The sequence below is a fragment of the Scyliorhinus torazame genome, chromosome 28 (assembly GCF_047496885.1).
Source record: "Scyliorhinus torazame isolate Kashiwa2021f chromosome 28, sScyTor2.1, whole genome shotgun sequence".
NCBI lineage: Eukaryota > Metazoa > Chordata > Chondrichthyes > Carcharhiniformes > Scyliorhinidae > Scyliorhinus > Scyliorhinus torazame.
In genome coordinates this window covers 32,517,221-32,537,504 of record NC_092734.1, presented here as the reverse complement: position 1 = coordinate 32,537,504, position 20,284 = coordinate 32,517,221, and the positions used below count along the sequence as shown (strand labels likewise).

The window sequence follows — 20,284 nt, the reverse complement described above, 5'->3', positions numbered from 1 at the left end:
GGCGGTATCGACGCAGCGGCGGAGGTGCAGGAGCGAGGTGAGACACTGAAGGAAGTGGAAGAGGCATTATCGCAGCACAGTGATCAACTCACCTTGATGTGGAAGGAGTTGTGGAAGGTGATAGAGACCAACAAGGGTCTGTGAGCCAAAATGGAAGACCTGGAAAACCGATCCAGGCGGCAGAATCTGAGGATCGTGGGTCTGCCCGAAGGGGTGGAAGGCCCGAAGCCGACGGAGTATTTTGCCACGATGTTGGCAAAGCTTTTGGGGGAGGGGGACGATCCCTCTCGATATGAACTGGATCGGGCTCATTGGTCATGGAGGCCTGTGCCAAAGGCGAGTGAGCCGCCAAGGGTAGTGACTCTGTGTTCCCGTAGGTATAGCGTGAAGGAGAAAGTCCTGTGCTGGGCAAAGCAGAAGCGGGTGGTGCAGTGGGCTGGAGCTGGTATACGCATATACCAGGACTTTACGGTGGAGCTGGCGAGGAGGCGGGCTGCCTTCAGCCGGGTGAAGAAAACACTGTACATCAGCAAGGTGTAGTGCGGCATAGTAAAACCAACGACGTTGAGGGTGACCTACAAATCCAAGGACTTTTATTTTGGGACGGCGGAAGCGGTGGAGGAGTTTGCGAAGGCAGAAGGACTGTGGCAGAACTGAGAAATGGGACTGAGAGCGGGTCATGTACCGATGTAGCCTCATGTAACTTTATTTTTACACTCCATGTTGGAGTATGTACTAAATGAGTTGACGCTGTATATTTGGACAAGGGAAGAATTGGGACTTTCATTTGCAATGATGGTTCTTTGGGGCTTGGGTGTGTATGCTGGGGTTGTGTGCTAAAGGGTTTTCTTGGTTTTCCTGGGACCGGGCAAGGGGGAAGGAGACCCGGGCGGGGGCCTTCACATTGGCCGGTTTAAGCCGGCCAGTGAATGGGAGTGAAGTGGGGGATGGGGCTGTGGCCATTGGAGCCTGGTAGAACAGGTTTCGGTGAGTCTAGCCGGGGTGAAAAGTTGGGGGAAGGAACCGAGGTTTGGGGAGGAGTTTACAAGAGGAAGTGGAGGGGAGGAGTCTGTGGGAGGGGTGTCTACAACTCATAGGTGTCATTCATGATACTCTTTCGGGGATTAGATGGCGTTGAATATTCGGCGGGGGTTGGGGGCTGGACTATATATGTTAATGGTGACCATAGGCGATTCCTGCTTCCTTTTTCTTTTTTCCTTTTTTTCCTCGGGAGGTCTCGTTTTATTTGATGCTCATACTGTCAGGTGGGCCGTTGTTTGGGGGTTATCATAGATTATCATTGAATTTACAGTGTAGAAGGAGGCCATTCGGCCCATCGAGTCTGCACCGGCTCTTGGAAAGAGCACCCTACCCAAGGTCAACACCTCCATTCTATCCCCATAACCCAGTAACCTCACCCAACACTAAGGGCAATTTTGGATACTAACGGCAATTTATCATGGCCAATCCACTTAACCTGCCCATCTTTGGACTGTGGGAGGAAACCGGAGCACCCGGAGGAAACCCACGCACACACGGGGAGGACGTGCAGACTCCACACAGACAGTGACCCAAGCTGAAATCGAACCTGGGACCTTGGAGCTGTGAAGCAATTGTGCTATCCACAATGCTACCGTGCTGCCCCTTGGTTGGTGGGAGGATGGGATCGTTGTTGTTGGTAGGAGGATTGCCATTGTATTCGTTACCGTTTACTGTTTGTTGGTGGAGTGTAAATTCTGAAGAAAATGTGAAAATGGAGAATAAAAAAATATTTTCTTTAAAAAGGTAACTTGCCGTGCTCAAGATAGAAACTGCTTTAATCTACAACGATGACACCTTACTCAGTACCTGTATCAGAAAAATCATGGATTCATGATTTTGGAAATGATTTTAAAAGGCATGCAGGGTGGTGATGAGAGCTGGCATCAGTTGTGCTGAATTTCTTACTTCAACAGAACAAACTGTGGTACCGCTGCAACTGAGTACCAACTGTGATTCGGTGTCCAAACCCTCCCACCGTGTACCAGAATGGGCAATTGATAACCTAAGCTTTGCCGCTGGCAGCTTTGAAGGAGTGGTCCTGGCATGCGCAGTAACCCAGCTTTCGTGCTTTGCAAATTAACTGTTGTTGGGGCCCTACTGGTCTCCTTGTTATTCGAAAACATTGTATCAGTTGTGAGGATGACAGCATAGGGTCAATATAGATTTGGATTTTGTTGATTGTCACGTGTACCGAGGTACAGTGAAAAATATTTTTCTGCGAGCAGCTCAACAGATCATGAAGTACATGAAAAAAAAAGGAAATAAAAGAAAATACATAACAGAGCAACACAAGGTACACAATGTAACTACATAACACCGGCATCGGGTGAAGCTTACAGGGCTGTAGTGTTAATGAGTTCAGTCCATTAGAGGGTCGTTTAGGAGTCTGGTAACAGTGGGGAAGAAGCTGTTTTTCAGTCTGTTCGTGCGTTTTCTCAGACTTTTGTACTTCCTGCCCGATGGAAGAGTGAATAAGCCGGGTGGGAGGTGTCTTTGATAATGCTGCCCACTTCCCCAGGCAGCGGGAGGTGTAGACAGCGTCAGTGGATGGGAGGCAGGTTTGGGTGATGGACTGGGCTGTGTTCATTACTCTCTGAAGTTTCTTGCGGTCTTGGGCCGAGCAGTTGCCATACCAGGCTGTGATGCAGCCAGATTGGATGCTTTCTATGGTGCATCTGTAAAAGTTGGTTAGTGTTAATGTGGACATGCCGAATTTCCTTAGTTTCCTGAGGATCATCTGAAAACCCAAACGAGAGCAAATGGAGACAAGAAAAGAGACCAAGAGCTCCACAAACTGGGAGGTTCGGCGGAGAGAGAAGCACAAACTGGGGAGAGAGAGAGAAGGCGGCACAAACTGATTTGATAGTGTCTGCTGGAATTTGATAGCTTATGATCGTCAGCTTCAACAGGCACATCAATGCCTCTAACCAGATGTGGTAAAAGGGTGGGGCCAGCTCACGTTGCTGCCAAGTTCACTGAGTAGATCCAAGGCAACATCAATGTGCTTGAAATGTCTATAATTGGTAATGAATACTTGTGCGGAGTTTGATCAGAGGAGACTTTATTCATGATATGAATGTTCCTATTCATGTGCAGTTATGAAATTTTTGTTAAACATTGCAAGTAACTTTTTCCATTCCAGATGGTTTGCTGTTTTAGCTTAAAAGCAGTAAATTTACTGAGCTATTTTTCTCCCCGTTTCTAATTAAACATCCTTTCCCTTCTTTGCTATCAATCTACAGCAGCTTGTACTTACTCTTCAACTTAAATGTGGTGTCAAGTGCTAAACCTTGTCTCTTTCCATTATGTTTTTAACAGGATTTATTGCTGCAGACATTGAAGGTAAAGGTTCATCGACATGGTTGTATCTGATTACGGATTACCATGAGAATGGCTCACTGTATGACTACCTGAAGTGCACAGTGCTTGACACTAAAGCCCTGCTGAAGTTGGCCTACTCTGCTGCTAGCGGCCTCTGTCATCTCCACACGGAAATTTACGGCACGCAAGGCAAGCCTGCTATTGCACATCGTGACCTGAAAAGCAAAAACATTCTGGTGAAAAAGAATGGAACCTGTAGCATTGCTGACTTGGGCCTAACCGTGAAATTCAACAGGTAATGCATGACCTGAATCGGAAAGCAAATCTATTGCCAGTTATGATCGTAACCCTTGGGGGTGTGGGTTGAAATAATACAGGTGTTATTTTACATGAAATCAAGATGCACAGCCCATACACAACACCTTACAGCATATAAGGAATTATAAAATCTTTCCCACCCACCTCTTTTGTTGTGAATAAGCAGAGTCCCACATTAGATCTGCCTGCAGCATCTTTATTTCTCTGTAACCCTATTATGAATGGGAAGCATTGCTTCTTGGCCTTTTGGCTAAGATGAGCGTGAGATCGGGTGTAATGCCTGGATCTGGTACTTCTCTCTTGTGGCGACCATGAATTGGATTCAATTTGAATTGTTTTTTGGAGCAGGCGAGGAGCTGGATTAGGGGTTTGCCCCTGTCCACACTCTGAGCTCTGGCTTTGTAACTCTGATAAAGTAATGGATTAAAAAAAAAAAAATAATGGGAAACAGCATCCTTTCCAAGCTCTGCATGATCCTCCTACTCCACTCCAATTAAAACTCTGAAAATATTGCATTTCCCGTTAAGAGCATCTTAAATTAATTTGAACTGTACCCATTGAACCAGAGCGCAGTGTCTCCGACACATCTATGGTGCAGACATGAATGACCTCCTACAGCAAACATGCAACACCCTGTATTTTAATCTAGTGCCGCTCAGAAGGTCAAGTTTGTGCTGGGGCTTGAACCCCTTAGTCCCCTGACTTAGATCAACAGTGTTACCAAAAATGTCAACCAACATTTATGGGTAAAAATGACTGCTCATATTCATTCAGTAATTCATCACATGATGCAGGAAGTTTGCCAAGCCTTGTTGCATTTGGGAGAATAACACCCGTAAGTATACCCATAGAAAGTCTTGCCATTATTATTGTAACATGTACTTCTTTACAGCTTATTTAACTCATGTTTGCAGCAAAATGCTGATTTCTGTACACACATTTTCCCTTGTCTCCGGATGCTATAGAACATTTGCGTAAAAGAGGCAAAGATCAACATGACTGGCTACACCAACCATGGCTTTTGACTTTCTCTTAGTTTTGCATTGCCACATTAAAATTACTAATTATTTTTGGATGGTCAGCATCCTGTAATAGTTTTATTTTTGTGTTTTTGGTTGAATTGGAATTAGCCCCAAGTTTAATCAGTTTATTTCATATACATGTAGTTGCTGTAATAGCCATTGATCCTACAAGCTATCGGAGGATCCCTTTGGAATCTTCGTTCTTACAAGTCACCTGAGAACTGTAGCCAGAGCGACCTCTCTTGGGCCAATGCCTAGTTCTTAAGTTAAGCCCACCCTTCAAAATTTCTCAGAAACAAGTCCATATTTTTGTTGACGGTTTTGTTTCACAGTCATTGAAATGCAAGCCTCCATTCTAGATCAGCCCTATTTGATTTGGGCATGTAGCTACAAAAGATTCCTGGGCTCCTTAGGTTTCGTCCTAATGTGCAAGAGTCCAGGACAAACGAGCGTAATGTTTAAATTCGGAGCTAGGCTGTTGAGAGGTGATGTCAGGAAGCACCATCTCACTTGAAATGTAGTGCAAACCAGCAACTCTCTTCATTCAAAATGTTATTACACTAGAGAACAATTTAAAATTTCAAACGTGAGATCAAAAAGTCTATGGAGGCAAGCAAATTAAGTGTTATGAAAACAAGGTGGGTAAATTGAGTTAAAATACAGAGCAGCCATGATATAATTGACTGGCTCCGAGTGCTGAATGGCTGACTCCTGTTCCTATATTCATTCCTCAGTTTTATTTGAATCTGGAAAAGTTTCATTTATTTTATATGACACTGCAATTTTTTATAATCATCACCTTTATTGTCACAAGTAGGCTTACATTAACACTGCAATGAACTGCACGGGCAGCACGGCAGCATAGTGATTCGCACAATTGCTTCACAGCTCCAGGGTCCCAGGTTCGATTCCGGCTTGGGGCACTGTCTGTGCGGAGTCTACACATCCTCCCCGTGTGTGCGTGGGTTTCCTCCGGGTGCTTCAGTTTCCTCCCACAGTCCAAAGATGTGCAGGTTAGGTGGATTGGCCATGATAAATTGCCCTTCGTGTCCAAAATTGGCCATAGTGTTGGGTGGGGTTGATGGGTTATGGGGATAGGGTGGAGGTGTGGACCTTGGGTAGGTTGCTCTTTCCAAGAGCCGGTGCAGACTCGATGGGCCGAATGGCCTCCTTCTGCACTGTAAATTCTATGATCTATGAAGTTACTGTGAAAATCCCCTAGTCGCCACATTCTGGCGCCTGTTCGGGTTCACGGAGGGAGAATTCAGAGTGTCCAAATTACCTAAAGCATGTCTTTCAGGACTTGTGGGAGGAAACCGGAGCGCCCGGAGGAATCCCACAGGGAGAACGTGCAGACTCCGCACAGACTGTGACCCAGGCCGGGAATCGAATCTGGGACCCTGGCGCTGTGAAGCAACAGTGCTAATCACTGTGCTACCGTGCTGCCCAAACATGAGGTGTCAATGTGTGGATGCTTACTGAGGCTGCCAAGCCTAATTATCCAGGAACTCAGGCAGTTAGGGTAGTTGATTTCATCCTACATTCCAACTTAGGCAATTCCATAACCAGATAATGGACAGCTGCTGGTGGGATGCTGCCATCTAAGTTCCTGAAGTTGGGTTCTGAATCATGTCATTGAATGGGCAGTCATTTCTTGGGTTTCAATTCACAGATTTGTGAAACAATTTTTTAGATTTACCAAACAATTTTGTTTAAATTTATTTTTTAACACATTGGGCTAGCAGAGCTATTTTGACAGCATGGGGTTGGAGGTCTTTAGCTAGAGTCTCCTTCTAATTTTATTTTATTTGGCATGTGGTAGCAAGAACTGGGGGGGCCCGGGGGGTATTTTGGATTTGGGATTTTTAAAGAATTGAAATCACCTACCTTTTGGAGCAGGAATCAGACCTCAAAGGTTAGTTCGTTAAGCCATGCCTGGTCTTGGTGGTGGGGGGGGGAACACTAAGATTTAAAGGGACCCCCCCCAGCTGTTAGCACTCAGTCCAAGCTCCACAACAGCCTTTACTGCCTTCAAATTTGCAATCCCAAAATTGCATCTGGAGTCTCGGCCCACACTTTGAGACACCCCGACGAATCATGACCATTGGCTTCAGGTGAATAAATCGATATCTTGAGGAGAAATAGGGAATTTCTTCTCCCAAACATCAAAATTAACTTAATGAATTCAAGATGTTTTCATTAGGTTTGAATGCTCCTTCCTAACTACTGTTCATTACCTTTTCTTCACAGTGACACAAATGAGGTTGATATCCCACTGAATACACGAGTGGGCACCAAGCGGTACATGGCACCTGAAGTCCTGGATGAGAGCCTCAACAAGAACCAATTCCAGGCTTATTTGATGGCAGATATATACAGCTTTGGCCTAGTCATATGGGAGATGTCACGCCGCTGTCTTACAGGAGGTATTTTTTAAATATATTTTTATTAGGATTTTAGCATTTCGTGACATACATTTTTCAACAAAACAAAATCAAAACATGTATCTACATGAATTTCCAACCACTGTCGTTCAGGAAACAATTTACAAATAAATGGAGAAAAAAAAATAAAAGAATGAAAGGGTACTATTGAGCACTTGCTGGGCCAGGCGGTGGCTGGAGGTGTATCCACTCGGCCATGTCGGGGCCAGTAGTTGGCTGCGCTCCCCTGGGAGGGGGCTTTTATATATCTGTGGGGAGGGTCCATGTTGGCCCCCCCCGGTTCCCTCCTGGCATATTCGCTGTCCTGGAGGTTTGGGGGGGGAGGCTGTCAGCCAGGTGCATTCTTTCTCTTGTTGCCTTACAGGAGGTATTTTACAGAGCAGATTTCAACATGAGAGATATTCAGATAGCACTTCCATTTCTCAGTTGGACTGATTTCATGCAGAATTTTAAATTAAGCTCCCATTCCAAGAAAATAACGAGCTGTTTTGTGTTTGTACAATGCATTATTCTGATGAAAAGGTAGATCTAGTTGTCAAACAGTGCCTCCGGTTAACCGGTGTTAGGCAAGAGGCGATGCAAATTGAAAAATGCAGGCTCCAAGTTGGAAGTAGCTGGCGTTACATGACTGGTTTGTTTCTCTCTTTTAAAATGGTATGTATCTGCAGCTGTATGTGTTACCTGATACGTGATTGACGAGACGTACACTAATGCATCATTTTAATTTGTACAATTACACATAGATGTACACAGATAAAGACAGATTAATGAGTTAAGATTTTCTAAATGCTCTCCACATCTGTGTCTTGTGATTAATATATTTTGGCATACATCTTGGGTGAAATGTACAGTGCAAGGACGTATTGGTTTCCCTTGAAATTTTTGTTGCACTTTGTCCAATTTCATGTAAAGACACCTAAAGAACAGCCTTGATCATCGAGTTACATCTTTAATTCTGTTGAACCACTTGTGTTTTCTGTACCCCGAGTTTGCTGTGTCAGACTATCTTGGCTTTCCCCCCCTGTTGTTACCTCATGCTTCTTCCTCCAATTTTTCAACTTCTGAATCCTCTCTTTTATTTTACAGATTATTTTTTTAAAATAAATTTAGTGTAGCCAATTATTTTTGTTTTCCAATTAAGGGGCAATTTAGCGTGGCCAATCCACCTAACCAGCACATCTTTGGGTTGTGGGGGTGAAACCCACGCAGACACGGGGAGAATGTGCAAACTCCACACAGTGACCCAGGGCCGGTATTCGAACCCGGGTCCTCAGCGCTGCAGTCCCAGTGCTAACCACTGTGCCGCATGCCAGATACTAATTCGTGTTGGGGTATAATCCCACAGGTTCTGGCTGCCTCAGTGCATTAACTATTCTTCCTATATTAGTCTACACAGTGAGTCACAGCAGGCAATTTGACAGTGGAAGATGTGCGCAAGAGAGAGGACTCTTGTCTGCACCCCATTATCTGCATAATCACAGCTTCCAATACGGGCCACTGGGAAACAACCAAAAACACAACTTATTTTGCACTCCAGTAACCTTGAGACACTGAGGCAAATCATGCCACTATCCTGGTGACCTAATTAATTCGGCATTGGGTAACAATCTATCCTGGAACCCTGTGGTGTCTAGTGTATTTTACACATTAAGTGATCGGAAGATTTCCCACCTGATTTTAACTTGTTTTGTTTTCCCTGCAGGTATTGTAGAGGACTACCAGTTGCCATATTATGATATGGTACCAAATGACCCCTCCTATGAGGATATGAGGGAAGTGACGTGTGTTAAATGTCTCCGTCCAACAGTTTCTAACAGGTGGAACAGCGATGAGGTGAGAATTTGATGCTTCTTAGTGTGTCCTGTAAGAACACTGCAGCTCTTTTGACTGATGGTGCAAGTGATGCTGTTAACAGCTGAAATACATCATTCAGTTCTTTGGATTGAATTCCATGTTGTCAAAGTTTAGTACATAAGTTAGATCCCTATATTTGAAAGCTGAAAATATGCCTAGAGGGGAAATGTAATAAAAAAGGTAGATCCAGCTTGTTAGTAACTGAAGACTATTTTATCTCCAGAGTCTTGCAGACATTCTATTCAATGTTTGGATGAGCTAATATCTATAGAACCATAAAATTCCTCTGTGCGGAAGGAGGCCCATCGAGTCAGTGCAACCTCTGACAAGGCACCCTACCTAGGCCCTCTCTCCCGCCCAGACCCGTAACCCCCTAACCCCACCTAACCTGCACATATTTGGACTGTGGGAGGAAACCGGAGCACCCGGAGGAAACCCACACCCACACGGGGAGAAAGTGCAAACTCCACATGGGCAGTCAGTCACCCAAGGCTGGAATTGAACCCTGATCCTTGCTGCTGTAAGGCAGCAGGGCTAACCACTGTGCCCCCGAATGAGTTCTTTCTGAGTCTACAGTGAAGGCTGCTTCACCCCAGCTACTGGGTGGTGTGCAGGTGGAGTTTTGATGACACTTTCTTTCTCTGAAAAGGAACAGCAGATCTTTATATCAGGCATGCAAGCTGGCTTGATCTAGATCTTATTTCATCATAGTTTGTTGCACTAGCTCCGATGTCAGAAGAAGGGAGATTTTATAGGATCAGAGAAACCTCACAGTGCAGAAGGAGGTAAGTTGGCCTGCCGTGCTGTACTGGCTCTTAAAGAAAATAGCTATCACTCCCATGTGCTGTTTTGCCCATAACCCTATATTTACTGTGAAATGATTGGAGTAATTAATTAACACTCTGATCAAACTGCAATGCAGACAAGTTAAATGAAGATTATCCTAATTAACAAAGGGCAGTACAACAGATAGCGACTTAAAAGCCATCATATGACCAGAGAAGCCATTTAGCTTCTTGAGCCTGTGCTTCCATTCAATCAGATCATTGGATAACCTGTGGCCTAACTCCCTTTACCTGCCCTTGCCCCATGTCCCTTAATACTTTTGGTCAACCGAATTAACAACTGATCCAGCATCAATTGCTGTTTAGAGAAGGAAGTTCCAAATGTCTACCAACTCTAGTGTGTCGAAGTGTTTACTAATCTCACTCCTGAAAGGTTTGGCTCTAGACTTTTAGTTGATGCACCATAGTCCTAGACTTCTGTACCACCGCAAGTGGTTTCTCCCGATCTACCCTATCTGCGCCCCTTAATATCTTTGATCAAATCACATCTAAATTTAAAGAGATACAATTCTAGGTTGTGTAATTTTTGCTCCTTATTTAACCCTTGGTGTCCAGGTATCATTCTGGAAAATTATCTGCTTGTATAGATTAGCCACCCAGGGATCACCGTACCTATCATTATTTAAGTTGATAACCTCGCTCAGAAAGTCCGGTTGGCACTATGAATGTGGACTAGATTACCGATTACTTGCATCAGGATGTGGGACAGAGTTGCTCATTGGTTAAGCAGGGCTAGAATTGGCAGTGGTGAAAGCAAGATCCACTAAAGGGCTGCTGGTTGAGTGACCGCGTGTTGCTTTCTTGCACCACCTGCTGGTGATTTAGACTCGCTGAGGAGAAGGGTGCAGCAACAGAATAGAGCGCACAATTAATTGGGGGGAAATGTGGTGAATCTCGATCAACTTGCAATTCCAAATGAACGGAGAACCTATTTTTTTCAAGTTGCGAAGGAAACATTTTCCTGAATGTTAGAACGCAAGGAAAGCATTTCACAGTTTATTCTGTCTGCCCTGTGCAGTCTTTCTCTGATATGCTTGTTTTCACCCCCACAGTGTTTAAGAGCGGTCCTGAAACTGATGTCAGAATGCTGGGCTCATAACCCTGCCTCCCGGTTGACGGCGCTAAGAGTGAAGAAAACACTTGCCAAAATGGTGGAATCGCAAGACATCAAGATCTGACTGAGCCACTGAACAGCTGACACTATTGCCCCAAAGAGGGTCAGGAACTTCTGGTGTGCAGACAGGGCTGGGCATCCAGTCACCCCGATCTCTTCTACACACCACACTAGATAGGCTGCTAATAATGTCATTTAGAATTCGGAACTATTACATGCATGGCATAGTGTGGGATAAAGACGTTTGATAATGAACCTCTATGTCATACTTCATAACGACAGCATCATGTAAATTAATGCTATTGAAATGTCGGAAACTTCCTTGGGCTTCCTATGTGTTGCCGTCATTTTCATGCTATGTTTGCGGCCCATAGTGGAACGATGCTATTTGGCACCATGGGAACTCTAGAAATGGTGTATCACAGACAGGAGAGATGGTGCTTTCTGTGAAAGCCACAATTCTGAATTAATTTGAAAAGCTACTGCTAGGAGATTAATAGTCGCTTTTCACCTGCTATCTGTAAATGGAGTCGGGTGAACAAATCTGCCTTTGCCTGTCTTTGTGAGCCACGAGGACGCCATTTATTTTTCTTCCCTGCCCTCAAAATCTTGTTAAATTGACAGGTTTTAGGCTTTTTCCAGGACTTTGTGAATACCAGCTGCACAGATTGAGCTTCTGCTGCCATGCCAAGTATGAAATGCAGTGCTGGCACTTTTTCTTCAACCCCAATACTTTTATGTTCACAGCTAGCTCGACTGCTCTGATTGTATTTGGCAATCAAGGGATTCATTCTTGCCTTCTGGAGACAATGTTGCTGCCAAGGTTTGTAGAACAGTACGTTTTCGAAGAACTAGACAAACTTGTTCTCAAAGCTCTATTTATAATGTGTCCCAGTTGTCCTCAGTAGTAACCATGTCCTTCTGGTTATAGCACTGTCTTAATTTAAGGGTCTTTAATATTTGCTGTCCGAAGCTTTCGAGTATTCAAGGAGTTCCATCTGAAATCACAGGAAGCTTATTTGCTCTGAGGGCGGAGAGCAAGTGAGAGTATTGGTCAGGCAGTATGGCTAAACGCCTCACAGAAGGTCAGGCAGTATTGAGACTTCAGCAGTACTAAGAGAGTGGTGTGGCACGTGTCTGAAATGCAGTTCTGTTAACTTCTCAGGAGGGTTGGGGTGAGAGGATTACTGATCTTGTATAATGGGAATTATTCCTGCGCAAATGTAAAATGTTATTAATCATGAATACTGCAGGCACAAGTGAAATGCTGCATCTCTTGAGACTTTTAGCTGATGTAATACGTGTTCTGCTAACATTCTTTAAATTTAAAGTGCTGGTATCGATTAGTTGTAAATTCTGTTCCATCGAAGGATCGTGGGGGTGCTATATTACTGCCAATAAGTCAAAGCAACCTCGCCAATTCCCAAAGCTACTCCACAGATATTTCACCCTCCTTGACTAACAGTAACTATTGAAAGAGGGGTGTCAGCTTCACTGTTACAGGGAAAACCAAGGAGCTGTGACGGTGAATGCAAAGTTGGGTTTATTTGAAATGACACAATGCCAACTCCTTTTTATTGAGAATAATGCCAACCATCTTCATGAATTGATGAGTTAACCCTGTTAATAACGGCTGTCTTAACGTGTGCCAGGCCAGATGCCACAGTCTTGTAAGATGTTATGTAACATAATGTTTATATCTTGTGTAGTACAGCTGATGAAATCTTGCCAGCTTTTCTTGTAAATATGATAGCCAAAGTAGGGATTGAGTTGAGGCTTGCCTCCCCCCAAAACGCCCTGCCCCACCCCAGGGAAGGATGAGGAAGGTAGTGTTGGTCCATTCAGAAGAGTAGGATTGTTTTTGTTGTACACCACATACCGTTGTATCCTTCTGCACTTGGTTGCCATGTTTACTTTGAACATGAAAGATGCAGTGCCCATAAGCAAACTTCAACGCTTATCAGTGAGATGTGATTTTGTTACTCCTGCCCAGTCAATATTACTACATATTATGTATTGCATTATTTAGCGTTTGAATTGTGATATACTGCATTGGAGATGGTGAATTTTGGATTTTTTCCCCATGCAAATACCAAAGCCCCGTGTGAAAGGCAATGTCATCAGAGCATGGAACTTGGATGTTTGGAAATCTGCAGCCTTATCATTGCTTTCCTTTTCAATAACGTTCTTGTTGAATTGGAACAGCTTTTATCATTTTGAACTTGCTGCAAGGGATTCACATCAAAAGTGTTGACTCTTTCTTTCAATCACTATAAAAATGGTGATTGATGCTGCGAATCCCTGCATCCACCTGCCCCTCATTTATTATTTTAGTACAACGTACACCGGTAATCCTTCTAACTTGTCCATTGCTTTATTTTAAATTTTGAGTACCCAATTCATTTTTTCCAATTAAGGGGCAATTTAGCGTGGCCAATCCACCTAGCCTGCACATCTTAGGGTTGTGTGTGCGAAACCCACACAAACATGGGGAGAATGTGTAAACTCCACACGAACAGTGACCCAGAGCCGGGGTCGAACCTGGGACCTCGGTGCCGTGAGGCAGCAGTGCTAACCACTGTGCCACCGTGCTGCCAACATGTTCCTTTCTTAAAACATCGCCTGCCCCTCACTGGGCTGTGTTCAGTGCATAGGGGAGCAGGGGTGAGTACAGAGAAGAACGTTGTTGCAATGGAGATGCAACGAGGACGTGTAAATCTGAAAGATTGAAGGGGGTGAAATTCAATGGCCTGTTAACATTTATGATGGATGTTCTGACCTATCAGAGGAAACGATGCAAGTCAGGAAGATTGTTGTAAAGCAAGTATTTTTAATGATCGTGCCTTTTTTTTCTCAAGTCAACCTGCCTTTTTTAGTTAAACAAGAACGGGGAGAATCCCATCTGCCAGGCCAGCGTCTCCCTACCAATGTGTCATTGTAGCATAGACAAAAATGTATGAATCAAAGTATTATGAAATCATTTAGTTAGTGTATTTGTACATAATAAATGGAAAGACCACAAAGGGTTAAAGCAGTAAAGTTACTCTAATGCTTATGTCATCGCAAGTAAAACAAAATGATTGCCATTAAAACAGGTGTAATGATTTATAAACCTATTTTGTACAGCATCTGGTAAAGGGTGCCTTATTAAGTTTACCACAGATTACTTTGCAAAAGGTACATCATGTACACAGATTATGTCATGTATCTGACTCTTAAGTAAATAACATTATTTTAGTACACAATTGCACTGTTGTCTGTGTTTATTTGTTTTTCTTCTTTGCTTGTTGAGCTAGGTTCATGTCGATATAAGCAGAGACCCAAATGATTTGCTGCACACCCATAATGTGACATATCATTTGGTGAACTCAATAACATGAATTAAAATCTGTGCCAATTTTGAACATCTGGGTAGCAAAATGAGGACAAATGGTGTTTTTGTCCAAAAGTATGTTTGCCACCTCTCATATCCCTGGGATCCTGTCTAAATCTGAATCATTCTGAATGTGTATCTGAATTACTTTGACAGTGAATTGGAATAATTCTGTATTTGAATATGAACCAGTTTGAACCTGAATCATTCTCAATGTATATATGAATCAATCGATACAAATCTGAATCATGCTGAATGTTGATATAAATCAATCACGATCTGTAACTCAATTGTGCTAAATTTGAATCGGAATCATTCTGAATGTGAATTTGAATCATTCAATGTAGACTCGATGGATCTTCTGCACTCTAGGATGCTATGGAATATACATTTGCATCTGAATCACTCTGAATGTTAATCCAATTCATCTTGAATCGGAATCCGGATCAGAATCATTCTCTTTTTTATAAATTTAGTGTACCCAATTATTTTTTCCAATTAAGAGGTAATTTAATGTGGCCAATCCACCTCACCTGCACATCTTTGGTTTGTGCAGACATGGGGAGAATGTGCAAACTCCACACAGACAGTGACCCGGGGCAGGGATTCAGAAACATTCTCAATGTCACCATGAATCATTCAGAATGTGAATCTGAATTGGAATCGTTCTGAATTTGAATCGGATTCATTCTGAATCCGGATAATTCTGAATCCGAATCCTTCGGAATGCGAATCTCAATCGTTCCGATCGGGAATAAGAGTCAGTCTGACTAGGAATCCAATTTGTCCTGAATGTGAGTCTGAATCCAGTTCGGAATCATTCTGAATGTGAATCGGAATTATTCTGCACATTAAACTGGATCAATCTGAATTTGATACGTCTATAAAATATCTTCTCAACCGTCTCTTAGGAAAACAGCCTCAGCTTCTATGCACCTAAACATCTGAAATTCCTCATCCCTGGAAACATTGTTCTGAATCTTTTCTGCACTCTCTCTAATGCCCTCACATGTTTCCCAAAGTGTGGTACCCAGAATTGGCACAATTGCAGTTACGTTGGAACCAATATTTTATATAAGTTTACAATAACCTCTTTTCTTTGGTACTCTCCGCCTATTTATAAAGCCCAGGATCCTGTATGCATTTTTCAGGTGCATTCTTGTTCTTCCCCGATGCCTTCAATGATTTGTGCATGTTTACACCCAGGTCCCTCTTCTCTTACACTCCCTTTTGAATTGCATCCATTATTTTGTACTGCCTCTCTCACTTCCTCCTACAAAAATGGACAGCGTTACACTTTTCTGTCCATTCCACCAGCCTGTCCATTGTCTTTTGAAGTTTTGACACTATCCTCTCAGTCCACAGTACTTCCAAGTTTTGTGTCATCCGTAAGATTTGAAATTGTACACTGTACACCCAAGTTTAGGCCAGTAATATAAATTAAGAGCAGCAGGGGGCCTGACATTGACCCTTGGGGAACTCCACTATAACCTTTGAGCCAGTCTGAGAAACAATAATTCACCATTCCCCTCTTTCCTGTCATACAGCCAATTTTGTATCTATGTTGCCATTGTCCCTTTTATTCCAAGAGCTCTAACTTTGTTTAAAGTCTGTCATGTGGCAGGCTTTTGGAAGTCTGTGTATACCACATCGACTGCATTACTCTCTCAATCCTCCCTGTTATCTATTCAAAAAATCTCAGCAAGTTAATTAAACTCAGTTTTCTCTAAATAAATCCATTCGACCAAACAACTATTTTATCCTGAATTATCGTTTCTAAACTTTCACCACCACCGAGGTTAAACTGACTGGCCGATAGTTGGGCTTCTCTTTACATTCCTTTTGAACAAGGGTGTAACATTTGCAATTCCCCAGTCCTCTGGCAGCACCCCTGAATCTAATCGGGTTTGGAAAATTATAGCCAGTACCTCAGTATTCTTGGATGCATCTCTTCTGGTCCTGCAGCCAGCCTATCTAATACCTCCTCCATATCAATTTTGACCCCATGAAGTGTCTCAGTTACCTCCTCTTTCACCGTAACTTGGGCAACATCACCTTCCTTGTCAAAGACAGACGCAAAATGCTCATTTAGTACTTCAACCCTGCCTCCATGCATAAAGACCCTTTTAGATCCATAATTGGTCACCCACCCTTTTACTATTTATATGCCAGATTCCCTTTTAGATTTTAGATTCCCTTTTATTTAGCTGCCTGTCTATTCTCATACTTTCTCTTTGCTTCTCTTATTTGTCTTTTCAATTCCCCGCTGAACTTTATATATCGAGTCTGACCACTCCTCAAAGTTGACTTTAAAATACACTGATTGGTGTAGCAATGTATTCCCCAATTGGCTAACGATCCACTATCCTTTCTTATTTGATGAAAAACCTGCTGTTCTTGAGATTACTACTTCTTGCTAAATCTGGCTCAGTAACATCCTAATTTCCTCATCAGAAAGTGAGCTGTAATAATCTATAAATGATAATCTTGAAATAATAATCACAAGTAGGCTTACATTAACACTGCAGTGAAGTTACTGTGAAAAGCCCCTAGTTGCCATATTCCGGCACCTGTTCGGTACACACAGAGTGAATTCAGAATGTCCAATTCACCTAACAGCACGTCTTTCGGGACTTGTGGGAGGAAACCGGAGCACCCAGAGGAAACCCACGCAGACACGGGGAGAACGTGGAGACTCCGCCCAGACAGTGACCCAAGCCGGGAATCGAACCTGGGACCCTGGCGCTGTGAAGCACGGTGCTATCCACTTGTGCTCCACCATGCTGCTCTTACTCTTTATTACAAAATAATGTTAGCTATGAGACTGACAAGAGGCCTTACTTTTTGCCTACTTTTTGATCGACAGATTTGGAAATGCAAACTTAGCTGTACTCGTGTCCCTTTGTGTAATGGTAAACCAAAATCATACACATTACAGCATGTTGGTGCAGCAGTGATGCTTGTGTTAATATTGTACTTGGTATAAATATTGAACAATATAGAGTTCAAAATTTATTACTGTAATAGATAGCCCCGGTCTTGTAATTTCTGAATCAAATTTAATGCATCTACAAAAACCTGAATAAATATCACCGCAAGCTACAAGGAAAAGAGGAAACAGAAGTGAGCCTTTGAGCCTGAAAACCCCTAGGAGAATTAGCACGGTGCAGCAACATATGGGAAGGTGATCATCAAAAGTCTAGTTCCTGAATGGAAACCTCCAACAGTGAATGTGTTAAAATAGTCTGATGTTTCTTCTATTTTCAAGACTGGTAGTGAAGCCTTAAAATGTTTTAAATAACAGAAATCCACCAAATGTTGTCTCCGACAGGGTTTGTTGCATTACAGTCCCTTGTGTCACCTCTACCCATACTCGCTGACCTTTACTGAGCTGAAGGATGGCATAGCCCCAAACTAGGCTGCTGTGCTGATGTCTTTTCCTGCTGTTGTGCAATGTGACCGTGGGGTGGCCATCAACCAAAACGTGCCCACGACCAAGTCCATGGCTGAACTCCACAGTCACCACAAACACATACACGCCTTTGAATGGCGCTTTGAAGTAACCTCTTTCCGATGAATAACCATCGCCATGGTTCAGGAAGATCTGGTCAAACTTCAAAATCATGTTCGTTCCGGAATTGTTGGAAAGTCCCACGTAAAATGCCACCTGGAATTCTACACAAAAAGTAAGGAAAATAGATCAAAGTTAGCCAAGTGATTTCTTTTTTTGGTTGAAGGATAATTATTGGTCAGGACACCAGGAGAACTCTCAGCCCTTTAAGCAGCACAGTTGCAGTAGTATCGACTGTGTCACTTGAAGAAGGTGTGGCTCACCGGCTGTTTCTTATTGAAAAAGAAACTTGGATGCAGTTATCAGCACCAATCTGGGCATCATATTAGGATCTGACTTCGGCAAACACACCTCAGTCTAACTTCTCTTAATTTCTGAGAACTGCCACCCAAGGTGGGAAAGCTGTTCCACAGACCGGATGAGCAACAGCCTGACTTGGTTGCTCTTGTATATTCGTATTTATCAGCAAACATTCTGGGCGGGAACTACCACCCGTGTTGCGCCCGAAAAGCGGCTGGTCGCTGCCGTGAGATCCCACTTGGCTCGCCACGCCTCGCAAGATCTGATGCGATCTCATGAGACATCGCAATGTGAATCCCGTCTGTTATGGGCAGGATCACTTGCTACCAAATCAACATATTAAGAGTGAAACAGCTGGACTTCCGGTGACGACGGGCGGGAGGCGGCCGCACAATGGAGAGCCCCCCCTCGGGAACGGCAATTTTGGGGCTTTAAGCCCGGTCCCAGGGTCCGCAGAGGCGGCAGAAGAAGGGAGAAGGCATGGAGGAGGCACTGAGAAGACAGGAGGAAAGAAGGAACAAAGAAAAATGTCGAGGGTGAGCAGAAAAACGGCCGGAAAAAAACCAGCTGGGGGTCTGTCGGGGAGTGGAAAGATCACCGCGGGGTCACCAGGAAAAATGGAGGCTGGAGCACCAGGGAAGGCCGCACTGCTTACGGCTGAAGAAATAACCAAGGTGATGGCTGCGGAATTTGAAAAGCAGTTGGCGCAGATTGCGAAATGCATGGGGACGGTGAGGAAGGAGATGAGGGAGGTTTTGAGTGTGCTGGTGGAGGAGGCGGTTTCCCCGGTGAGGACGGAGGTGGCGAGCGCAGTGGCGGAGGTGCGAGAGCAAGGGGAGGCGCTGAAGGAAGTGAAGGAGACCTTATTGCAGCACGGTGATCAACTTGCCTCGATGGGGAGGGAGATGCGGAAGGTGATGGATACTAACAAGGATCTGCGAGGAAAAATGGAGGACCTGGAGGGTAGATCCGGGTGACAGAACTTGAGGATTGTGGGGCTGCCCGAAGGAGTTGAAGGACCGAAGCCGACTGAGTATTTTGCCGCGATGCTGGCAAAACTACTGGGGGAGGGGGAGGACCCCTCCCGATATGAACTGGATCGGGCTCATCGGTCGTGGAGGTGAGTGAGCCGCCAAGGGCAGTGACTGTGCTTCCGTAAGTACAGGGTGAAGGAGAGGGTCCTGAGCTGGGCCAAGCAGAAGCGGGTGGTGCAGTGGGCTGGAGCTGGTATACGTGTATACCAGGACTTTACGGTGGAGCTGGCGAGGAGGCGGGCTGCCTTCAACCGGGTTAAGAGGGCACTGTACATTAGCAAGGTGCGGTGCGGCATTGTATGTCCAGCGAGGCTGAGGGTGACTTGCAGGCTCGGGGACTTTTATTTTGGAACGGCGGAAGCAGCGGAGGAGTTTGCGAGAGCAGGGCTCTGTGGCAGAGCTGACAAACTGAGGAATGGCCATGTGCCGATGTAACCTCATGACTTTTTTCTTCTTTTTTGTATCACTGCACGCGGGTGTAGAGATTAAAGGAGCCAGGGTGGTGTGTATTTGGACGAGGGAAGGGACGGGACTTTCACTCGAAATGAGAGTTCTTTGGGGTGTAGGTGGATATGCGGGGTTTGTGTGCTAAAAGGGGATCTTTGGGCTTTCCTAGGGCCAGGCAAGGGGGAAAGGGACCCGGGCGGGGGCCTCCACGCTGGCCGGTTTAAGCCGGCCAGTGAACGGGAGTGAGGTGGGGGGAGGGGCTGCGGCCATCGGAGCCTGGCAGAACAGGGTCCGAGTGGTCTAGCCGGGGTGGAAAGTTGGGGGGGAAGGAACCGAGGGTAGGGGGAGGAGTTTTACAAGAGGCAGTGGACGGGAGGAGCTGGAGGCCTGGGGTGGGGGGGTGGGAGCTGTGTAGATTAAGGGTGACTACGGGTAATCCCTGATTTATTTTTGTCATTTGCTTATGTAAACATGTGGGTTGAGGTTTGGGGGTTGGTGGGTAGATGGGATCATTGTTGTTATTATGGGGACTGACGTCTTGCTGATTATTGTTTATTGTTGATGGATGTAAATGTGGGAGAAAATGTGAAAATGGAGGA

At 44.4% G+C, this 20,284-nt stretch overlaps 2 protein-coding genes across 5 annotated transcripts in view; one reads left to right on the top strand and one right to left on the bottom strand.

Moving 5' to 3' along the window:
* Positions 1-14,205, top strand: part of bmpr1aa (bone morphogenetic protein receptor, type IAa) — a 320,584-nt gene extending 306,379 nt beyond the window's left edge. For all 4 annotated transcript variants that reach the window (XM_072491833.1, XM_072491830.1, XM_072491831.1 and 1 more), the window contains 4 exons: positions 3,361-3,658; positions 6,954-7,129; positions 8,850-8,980; positions 10,899-14,205. In XM_072491833.1, coding sequence (XP_072347934.1) covers positions 3,361-3,658; positions 6,954-7,129; positions 8,850-8,980; positions 10,899-11,024 — 731 coding nt within the window. In that variant the 3' untranslated portion in view covers positions 11,025-14,205. The remainder of the gene's footprint in view (positions 1-3,360; positions 3,659-6,953; positions 7,130-8,849; positions 8,981-10,898) is intronic.
* Positions 13,771-20,284, bottom strand: part of LOC140403669 (multimerin-2-like) — a 45,266-nt gene continuing 38,752 nt past the window's right edge. The window contains exon 7 of the mRNA XM_072491829.1: positions 13,771-18,008. Coding sequence (XP_072347930.1) covers positions 17,617-18,008 — 392 coding nt within the window. The 3' untranslated portion in view covers positions 13,771-17,616. The remainder of the gene's footprint in view (positions 18,009-20,284) is intronic.